An 11,286-nucleotide genomic window follows, 5' to 3' on the forward strand; every position below is an offset into this window, starting at 1 on the left:
ACCATGCTAAAGCAGACAGTAACTGGCTTGCCATCATCATTATCCAGTGTTTTAAATCCAGGTTTTGTCCCTGTTAACAGGGGTGGTTGGATCTACTTTAATGCCATAGCAACTGAGGTAGGCAGGTGCAGCCCACCACAACCTTTGGGCTGGCTGGTGCCCATTCTCCTTTGATTTTTTTGGAGCTAGATTTTCTATAGGGAGCATGCCTTGCTTACCCCCAACCGCAGTTTCTAGAAATGAGTAGTCCTGAGACCAAGACCTCAACCATGGTTTTTAAGAAATGTGGTGGAAAACTAGTTCAGAAAGACAGGGATAGCCATTGATTGCAAGTCTAATATCTTTCACAAAGCTATACCTCTAAAAAGCACGCACTACGCTCTCAGAGTGGTTGGCATTAGGAAGGGCATCCAGCTGTCGGAGTATTCCCAGATCAGATTGGAGCCTGGTGCAGCTGCTGGCTTTCCAGACCTCAGTCAAACCGTTCAACCCAAGCCAGCATGGAAAGTGGATGTTAAATGATGATGATGATGAAAATTGTAACAATTGACATCTGCATGCATTCACCTCTGACATTTCTAAGTTGTTGTCAACCATAAGAAATAACTACCGTATCATTAGTCATTGTTAGTCAACAAGAAACCATCCTCAGAAATAAAAAATCCAACAACCATTCTGTCTTTAAAAACGCGTGCAAAACTTTCAAGATCCAAACCTTAAAATAGCATGTTTTGAATAGAGAGAGAGAGAGATGAACATAATTATAACACAGCTCATAGATAGAAGTCTAACCCTACTGATATGCTGGGTACCTGTTATCTACATATCTGGAGGTGATGAAACTGGTGGTTTCTATGCCAGCAATGCGTTCAGGTTGAGCTAACAAAGGCTCAATGACATTTTGCTCTCTCTCTCTCTCTATTCCATCTCTAATCTGCAGGAGATTAATCACAGTGTTACAATAACATGACTCACACTCACTGTTGACATTATCTATATATCTACACAGTTATTCAGTTTTTATGATAGAGATCTTGATCTTTAAAACCTATCCAAGTTAGAAATATCTTTGCCTCTGCCACCCCAGGTTACATGTAGCAGAAAACTGCACTGAGGTCAACTGTATTGGTTAACATTGTAAGCCTGTTTTTTTATTGCTCATTGTATTTTATACACACACACACACACATACCATCATCATCATCGTTTACTGTCCATTTTCCATGCTGGCATGGGTTGGACAGTTTGACTGAGGACTGGCGAACCAGAAAGGTGCACCAGGCTCCAATCTGATCTGGCAGAGTTTCTACAGCTGGATGTCCTTCCTTAACACCAGCTATCCCGAGTGTGTAGTGGGTGCTTTTATGTGCCACCTGCACGGGCAACGACCACACTCGAATGTTGTTTTTCACGTGCCACCAGCATGAGCACCTTCAATGTTATTGCATCATCATTTTAATATTCACTTTTCCACGCTTACTTAGATCAGATGGAATTTGTTGAGGCAGACTTTCTAAGCCAGACGCCCTTCCTGCCATCAACCTCCATCTGTTTCCAAGTAAGGTAATAATTTCCCCCATGGCGGGACAATATTTTCGCAGACTGAAAACCAATGACATAACTTGTATGATGGTCACACTAATGTCAAGACAAAGAGACCGCACACACATGGCTTCTTTCTCCATCTATGAAATCCATTCACAAGGTTTTGGTTAACACAATAGACACTTGCTCAAAGTGCCATGTATATACATAAGCATCATTATTTGATGTCCGTTTTTCCAGCTGGCATGGATTGGACAGTTTGACAAGAACAGACGAGTTAGAGTGCTCTCCTAGGCTCTGTATCAATTTTGGTAAGGTTTCTACAGCTGCAAGATCTTCTTAATGCCAACCATTTAACAGAGTATACTGGGTGCTTTTTATATGACACTAGCACTTGTGAGACAACCAATTACCTGCAAGATAAAATCCCTCAACTGAGAGGGGTACGGATTGGAGGAATAAGAATCTCTGATAGAGAAAGAGAGAGGAGCAGGTATCTTGCTGAAGCGGTGAAAACTTGGCATGCCTGCCAGTGGCACATAAAATGCACCATTCAAGTGTGATTGTTGTTAGTGCCAGCTGACTGGCTCCCATGCTGGTGGCACGTAAAAAGCACCATTCAAGCCTGGTTGATGCCAGTACCGCCTGACTGGCCCTCATGCCAGTGGCATGTATAAAGCACCCACTACACTCTCAGAGTGGTTGGCGATAGAAAGGGCATCCAGCTGTAGAAACTTTACCAGATCGGATTGGAGCTTAGTGCAGCCTTCTGGCTTGCCAGCCCTAAGTCAAACTGTCCAACCCATGCCAGCATGGAAAGCGAACGTTAAATGACGATGACAACAATATATATATCATCATCATTGTTTAACGTCTGCCTTCCATGCTGGCATGGGTTGGACAGTTTGACATGGAGCTGGCCAACTCCAAGTGTCTGTTGGAATCTGGACTCCAATTATGTACAACTTCATAAAGCAAAATAACATGAAATAAACGTTTTTATAACACCACAAAACAGGAAATAGAAGCCAAAATATTACATTACCTTCTGAGAAGGTGATTTCTTTTCGGACATGTCTTGCATCCAAAACACTACAATATTTATTATAGAAGGCATGCAGACAGCTTTCAGGTATCTCTGTCAAGTATCCAGAGAATTTCCAAAAGTATGAGAAATAATCAAAAAAATATTTTGCATCTGAAAGGAGAAAGAGAAATACTCGTTAAAAAATGTATGGGCTATAAAAGAATTTTAAGTTTTCAACAACAGAACTGCATGAAATACTCAAATGTTTAACTTCAAATGGAAATGATTTTATTGTTTTACTTGTCATGCTGGAGTACCACCTTTAGTTGAATAAATCAACCCCAGGACTTCTCCTTTGTAAGCCTAGTACTTATTCTATCAGTCTGTTTTGCCGAACCGCTAAGTTACGGGGATGTAAATGCACCAGCATTGGTTGTCAAGCTATGGTGGGGGGACAAACACAGACACACCAACACACACACATATATATATACGGCAAATAAGAAAGTGGAGAGGATACAAAATCGACAGACATCAGCCGGTAAACATTGTAGTATGTCTATTTATTCCAATGTATTAGATGAATACATACATGTATTAGTTTAACCTACACAAGTTAGCGTGTAAAAAATAAAATAGGAATTTTGAAAGAAGTATCAATGAACTAGCTTTTACACATTGAATGGCTATGAGGATCCACCAGAATTTAATAGGGATGAAAGGGGTCCTTAGATAAAAAAAAAAAATTTTTTTTAAACGGTTGAGAACTATTTGTTTACAAGTGGTTGTGTGGTGAGTAGCTTGCTTACCAACCACATGGTTCCAGGTTCAGTCCCACTGCATGGCACCTTGAGCAAGTGCCTTGTACTATAGTCGTGGGCCGACCAAAACCTTGAGAGTGGATTTGGTAGACGCAAACTGAAAGAAGCCTGTCATGTGTGTGTGTATATATATATATATATGTGTGTGTGTGTGTTTGTGTGCCTGTCCCCCCAAACATCACTTGACAACCAATATTGGTGCATTTACGTCCCCATAACTTAGAAGTTCGGCAAAAGAGACTGATAGAATAAGTACAAGGCTTACAAAGAATAAGTCCTGGAGTTGCTTTGTTCAATTAAAGGCAGTGCTCCAGCATGGCTGCAGTCAAATGACTGAAACAAACAAAAGAATACACTTCAAATCTAATAGCTACAGAGAAGTGGAACTACCCTCAATATATAACGAATGCCTCGTTATGTTTGAGGCATTATTACACCTGTCTCTGACTATGAACTTGAAAATGTTTATCATTAACTGAGTTATTAATGTTTCGAGTGTAGAGTGGTGGGGGGAGTGGCTAATAGTGTGAGATAGCAACACTGAAGTGATGTGAGAATGAGAACACTGAAAAGTTGATTAGCTTGGAGATACATAATTTCAATAAGTAGTATTTGATCTAGATCGCAGACATGGACATCAAGATTATAACATACTACTACTACTACAACACAGAAAGACAATAACAATTTGAAACCAGAAAATAATTTGATTTATAAATGGAAAAAAAAAAATTACTGACAGTTATGAATAGTACCAATTAACAAATCGAAAACAAACAAAAACAAAAAAAATATCTGAAAATAGACGAAAGAAAGGAAGGAAGTGAGAGAGAGAGAGAGAGTGAGAAAGAGAGAATGGGGGCAAAGAGACAGTAAAGAAAAGAAAAAAAGAACATAATAATAGAGGAAGAGAGAGGTAGGGGGAGCAAAAGTTGATTCAAGACAATCCTACAACAGCTTAGAGGATCAGTGACTAGGTCATAAATATAGAAAGAGACAAATTGATATATATATATATATAATATTATGAAGTAATAATAAAAGTTAGTAGCTGTAGTTTAGCTCCAAGTCAACCCTGATAGATCAGATGGTGTTTCAGCCATGGCCATCCAGTTTTTTTTGTTTTTTTTTAAATTCTTTTAGTCCTAGCACTGTAGTATCCTTTGAGTGTTTTCTTTTTTAAAGACAATAGGTATATTCTGAAAGGGATTTTGCTGCTGTTTCTAGCAGGCTGAGCAAATACTTATTAACTGCCAAACTGCAACTATTTTAGTACCAACCACATTGGCCAAAACACCTAATTGGTATTCTTTTAATCAATATTAAAACAATTAAGGATAAACACTGAGCTTAGTTTTTACTAAATCTATTAACTGTTGAGCCATCCAGTAAGGCTACATGGTCGCTTTACACAGACATGGGGCAGCGGAAAGAAATAGCAGCCAAATTCCCCTCAATTCACACTCAACTGTTCCTAAAGAAATAATAAAAAGTTGAAGGTCATATTGGATGATATAATCTTGGATTCACTACCCGAAGAGAATACTTGAAATGGTCATTACTGGAATGTATTTGATCAAAGGTCATAACTGTCTAGCACTGAAATACTATGACTATTTTCACTATTAATTGCATACTCTGATGAAGAGGTTAGGGTAGAGAAAGACATTAAACTAACTCCAGCATGGTGTGGAGAGTAAAAAAAACTCAGACTGCTAACAGTCGCAGAAACCAAACAGAAACTTAATGGGTGTATCAAAACTGACTGTAACATTAGGGCTTGCAGGAACTCATCTAGAAGCAATACACACATGGAAAAAGATGTCATTACACTATACAACTGTATCTAGAAGTTGAAAAAAAGGATTGAAATTCTGAGCTTCACTTGCATTTCTTTTATGCCAATTAATTTACACAGATTATCTAAAGCTCAATAACTTGTGTGTGTGTGTGCGTGCGTGCACCTTGCTGAATGGTTAAGAAGTTTGCTTCCTAATCGTGGTCTTAGGTTCAGTCCTGTTGTGCTGGCACCTTGAGACAAGCGTCTTCTACAAAAGCTCTGGGCTGACCAAAGCCTCGAATGGATTAGGTAGATGGAAACTGAAAGAAGCCAATCACACACACACAGCAATGTATACTAGGAGACAAACGTACAATGTTCATGTTTGACATTCTACAATTAAGAGACTAGAGTATTGCACAAAAAAAAAAAAAAATAATAAAAAGAAATGCCCAGGAGATTTGCTATATAGTCAGGAGTTAGTTTATGCAGCAGTTAATATTCAAAGAATGCTACACTGCTAGAAACAATTGACAGGAGATAAATTATGCTCATTACCAAAATAGAAAAAACAAGCAGACAGTTTGAGCTAAAAAGGGAGCCTCTATAAAGTCACCCGACTGCTAGAAGTAGCAAATCCATTGCTTGATTTAACACCTGGCCTACCACTGACTGACTATTTAAGTCCACTCTGTTGCAAGCATTCAGACCAAGTCTCCAGTTTCAGGATAATCTATCAACTGGGGCTTCTACTTTTTACTTGACCAGTCTTAGGTTCATAGGTGTGGTCCTTCCTCCTTTTGCTAGGCCCAAACAAAACTTCTACAATCTTAAAAAAAAAGGGGGCCTATTAGACAATGTAGTCCTAGATACACCATGGCTGAAAGAAGAAAGAAAAACAAAAAAGAACAAGCAACAAAAGACAGTACTAATGCAATTAGAACACTTTCAATCAAAGGTTTGCCCCATCAGAATTGACTTGAAACGAAACTAATATTAAACAGTTGAAAACATTTACAACCATTGCATAATGTCTAGACACGGGTAGACACAACACACACATTTATATACGTGTGTTTGTGTTCACATACACAATGGGATTTTTTCAGTTTCCATCAACCAAATCCATTTACATAGCCTGGGGCTATAGCAAGCACTTGCCTAAGGTGCCATGCAGTGGGACTAAATTTGACAGCCCCATGGCTGGAAGCTTTTCAACCACACACTCACACATGCTGAGTAAATAAATAAACATACTCAAAATGACATTCGTTTGAATTAGAGCTGTATAAACATCAACATCATTTCAACAACTTCTATTAACAACAAATCATAAATCCTTGCACATAATACAAAAAACTACCAACTTGAAACTGAGCTGGCAAAAAGCTAATATCAATAGACAATGATGATGTTTTACAATAAAATAACTCATTGATTAAGGCAGTGAAGAGTGACTACATTAACAATTTCAGTAGAAGAAACAGTGGAATCTATCTTAATCATAAGCCTACCAATGTGAACACCAGCAGACATATTACATTATATATGTGGACGTATGTGGTATGCACATATGTAAATATTGCACTGACATCTCACAGTTTGGAAGTCAATGGTGATGTTAATCCTTCAGCATTCAGATTACTTTGTCTAACATAATGCTTTTTTTATTCACATTGTTTTGAATTATTCATGCATTATCTCAAAGCTTTGAGACTTCAATGATGTGATTGGTTATTTCTAGAATGGCACTGGAAGTTAAGTGTAAGAGTTCAGATCTGGCCCATCTGAAGATAAAACAGGTAGAATATTTGGGCCAGATATGGCCAGTTTAAATGCTAAAAAGTTATACATTATTTTAGTATCTCTGACTTTTTCAAACTGGCTCTAAGTGTAAACTGAAGTGAGTTGTCAGGTTTCTATTTTTTCCTGCCCATTTCTTTTGTTTTAGGTATCTCATCCTTGGTAATTTAGCCATTTCTCATTAGTCATCTATCATCTCCCAGCTGTATCAATCTCAGTCAATATTGGGTGTCATTTGCAAATGTTTTTAAAGAGCCCCAACAGAAAATCACTTTTGTGGATTTCTCAGCCTCTCCATTTACATCAGAGCTTGTTAAGGTGCAGCAGTTGGTCTACTAACCAAGCCATAGCAGATGACTTTGTTACTTTTAGAATTAATATAAAGAGGGAACATGTTCCTTATAATAGGTATGTGTTGGTGAATACCAAACTACTGGATATAATATAATGCAGGCTGGTGTCACGTAAAAAACCCCTGTGCTGGTATCACATATAAAGCACCCAGTACACTCTGTAGAGTGTTTGGTGTCATGAAAGGTATCCAGCTGTAGAAACCATGCCAAAATAGACAATTGGAGCCTGGTGCTGACCTTGGTATGTCAGCTCCCATATCAAACTGTCAAATCCATGCCAGCATGGAAAACAGACACTCGAAGTGGTTGGTGTTAGGAAAGGCATTCAGTTGTAGGAACCACGCCAAATCAGACTGGAGTCTGGTGCAACCCCTCAGTTTACCAGCCCTGGTCAAACCATCCAACCCATGCCAACAAGGACAATGGACAGGACACGAAACAATGATGTAAAAATTAAAGAAAGCAGTTTTCAAATTACATCTACTCTTTAAAGGCTTCACACAGTTTCATTCTGGTGTCTTGAGTTAAATGGGCGTTGGTCTATAATTAATACACACACACACACCCAACATATGCTTTACATAATGCATTAATTAGTCCAGGCTCTAGTTGAAGGTGATCTACACATACACACAATATACATGTATAACCATTTCAACAGAGGGGGGGGGGCTGAACTTTGAACCTCCAGTCAAATGGTTCTATTGATGATAAACAGTGTCTCTGTGGAAACGAACAAAGCATTTTTCTTGAACACCAGTTGTGAAATATCTGCAGCACATAGTATATGCACACATCTCAATCCAAAAACTTGGTGGACCCATTCCTGAGAGTCACTGCAACAGATCAAGGTGCCGTTCAAGAATTTGGACCTGGAGATCTCCATTTCCAGTGACTTCGAGGGCCACCACCCAGTGGGGTCGCGTGTCAACGAAGAGCCCTCGACTAAAAGACGACCAAAATTTTTTTTTCCCCAAGACCATCACCTAATCACCCTTACCCGTCTTGTTGCTTAACAACAACAGATCAAGGTCATCATATTTGTGGATTCTGACCACTTCCAACTGTATTTTCTATCACTGGACTATCATGGGACAGATTTTGTACCACAGTTAACAAGCATATAGTATAGCTAGCATTTTGAGGTTGGAGATAAAACTGTGCCCTCCAAGCAACCCAATTCAACCATGTGATCAACTGGATGTTAGTAGCTCCAGCTGAGAGTCAGAGTTCTTCTAGACCAGGATACAACAGTCAGGCATTGACCACACTGACAATATTGTTGTCTTCAGTTTAAACCTTTAGCATTAATTATGTATTCACATTGTTTTTAATTAACCATGCATTTCCTTGTAGTTTTGAGATTTTAATGAGGTGATAGTTTATTTTTGGAATTATACTGTAGGGTAGGTGTGAGAGGCTGAATATGGCCACTTTGAACATAAAACAGGTAGAATATTTTGGCCAGATGTAGCTGGTGGGTATATTTGGGTCAGGTATGGCCCAGTGGTTAGCATGTTGCACTCATGATCATTAAAATCATGGTTTTAATTCCCTGACCAGGTAGGGTGTTGTGTTTCTGAGCAAAACACTGTATTAGTAATCCTGCAATGGGCTATTGAGTGGGGTGTGTTGTAATCTCAATCACTTTAATGCTTGGCCGCGAGTCCTGGGGCTCATAACAGATCAAAGTGAATTAAGATCATGCTTGATGAACTCAAGGGTACCTTCAAAGCAATACAACCAAAGACAATATTTTTTCAGGACGGTGTAAATATCCAGCTATAAAAGATGGATATATCTTTATTTGGAATAATCTTTGATACCTATTGGTTAATCATAGCAACATAGCTCCTAAAGTGACCAAAGACTCTTCTATAGTCTTGAAGAGCAAACAAGCCATGCAGAAAAAACTTGTGTTCCAAATAGTTTTCTACAGCAGTGAGACTGAAGATCAACATTGCCAGAGATTTGACAACTGGTATTGAAGAAGTAAACACTATCACATTAACCACATACATGTGTGTGTGTGAGATCACTAGACCTGCTGCTATGTGAATTTGAAGTCCTTTGTGTTAAGAATGTATCATGGCTGCAGGTCACCACTGATCAGAGAACCTATGTATTGACTGATAAAACAGACAGGTTCTCAAATTTGTCATTTATACATGACAGTTTATAAATAGTTGTTTGAGGTGCAAGAATCAGCTAAAACTGCAAAGAGAATGCAGCACCAAGTTCAAAATAATAATAATAATAATAATTTCAAATTTCAGCACAAGGCCAGCAATTTCAGGGTAAGGGATAAGTTAGTTACATTAACCCTGAAAGGATGAAAGACAAAGTCGACCTTGGTGTAATTTGAACACAGAATGTAAAGGTGGATAAAATGCAGCTAAGTTTTTGCCCAGTGTGCCAATGATGCTGCCAGCTTGTCTTATTATTATTATTGGTACACCCATGTTGGTGGCACATAAAAAGCAAGTACCATTCAAGTATGACCAATCCCAGTGCCGCCTGACTGGCACCTGTGCTGATGGCATGTAAAAATCACCATTCAAGCGTAACCAATACCAGGGCCATCTGACTGGCACCTGTGCTGGTGGCATGTAAAAACCACCATTTGAGCAGAGTTGATACCAGTTCCACCTGACTGGCTCCCGTGCTGGTGGCACATAAAAAGCACCCACTACACTCTCGGAGTGGTTGGTGTTAGGAAGGGCATCCAGCTGTAGAAACCATGCCAAATCAGACTGGAGCCTGGTGCAGCCTGCCAGTCCTCAGTAAAACTGTCCAACCCATGCCAGCATAGAAAGCAGATGTTAAACGACGACGATGATGCCACCAGTACTCTCATCGTCATCAACATCATCATGCTTAGTGGTATTTCTTCTGCTTCTTTATGTTCAGAATTCAAATGTCACTAAAAGTTGACTGTGCCTTTTATTCTTTGAAGGTTGATAAACTAAGTCCCAGCTGAGCACTGGGATTGATGTATCCGACAAGCCCTTTGCCCTGAAATTTCAGGCTTTGTGCCTATAGTAGTAAGGATTCTCATCACCATTTTTATTATCACTATTAAGGCAGTGAGCTGGCAGGATCATTAGTGTGTCAAATAATAAGCAGAGCAGCATTTCTTCTGGCTTTTTATATTCCGAGTTCAAATCTTGCCATGGTCAACTTTGCTTTTCATCCATCCATGTCAATAAAATAAATACCTGTCAGCACTGGGGTTGATGGAATCAACTTCCTTTCCCATTAAAATTGCTGGCCTTATACCAAAACTTGAAGGAATTATTATTCATTCATTGATTATTGTTACTCAATAATATAGTGAAATTACAAATAATGATTTTTGCTTGCAACTATTACCCTATAATTGTTTAATTATAGAGTTACTCACTAGTCAGAGCCACAAATATCAACATGAGCCAACATTACTAGAATGTACAGTGTATTTTTATAATGTAAACATAAAAATGAAATATAAAATAAGAGAGAAATGTGCCATCTTATCAACATACCAGTCGATAAAACAAGACACAATGGCCAACCTTATCAAGGGCTTTGAAGTGACTGGTTCAGTTGAAGATTTAGAAAGACATGGAAGACCAAGATCCATCTGTACCAAAGAAAACAAACAAGTTGTTGAAGCTACTTCTATAAAAATCCATCAGGTTTTCTAAACAAACAAACAAACAAAAAAAATGAAAATGTAAAATGTATATATATATACAAGAGTGAGTCAAAACGTAATGCCATTTCGTTTACCAACACAGGAACATATATCATACATCAAAATGAAGCTGGTCCTCTCTGGATCACATCCCTACTTCTCAACATAGTCACTGTTTCTCTCAATAGCAATATTCCACCTTTGAATGAGAGCATGTATCCCTGCCCCGTAAAATTCTGTTGACTGTTCCTTGAGCCACGTCTTCACTATAGTTTTCACTT

General features: G+C 38.6%; 1 protein-coding gene across 4 annotated transcripts in view; it reads right to left on the reverse strand.

Annotated features, from left to right (window-relative positions):
* The window catches only part of LOC115210547 (ankyrin repeat domain-containing protein 12), a 57,586-nt gene extending 46,615 nt beyond the window's left edge, over window positions 1-10,971 (reverse strand). For 3 of the 4 annotated variants that reach the window (XM_029779172.2, XM_029779152.2, XM_036504161.1), the window contains exons 1-2: window positions 10,884-10,971; window positions 2,591-2,743 (exon numbers count right to left, since the gene is read on the reverse strand). In XM_029779172.2, the coding sequence (XP_029635032.1) occupies window positions 2,591-2,662 (72 nt within the window). In that variant the 5' untranslated portion in view covers window positions 2,663-2,743; window positions 10,884-10,971. Of the gene's footprint in view, window positions 1-2,590; window positions 2,744-10,853 lie in introns of all 4 variants that reach the window. The other variant, XM_029779160.2, reaches the window with a different exon arrangement.
* Window positions 10,972-11,286: the final 315 nt, after the last annotated feature.

The sequence above is a fragment of the Octopus sinensis genome, linkage group LG1 (assembly GCF_006345805.1).
Source record: "Octopus sinensis linkage group LG1, ASM634580v1, whole genome shotgun sequence".
NCBI lineage: Eukaryota > Metazoa > Mollusca > Cephalopoda > Octopoda > Octopodidae > Octopus > Octopus sinensis.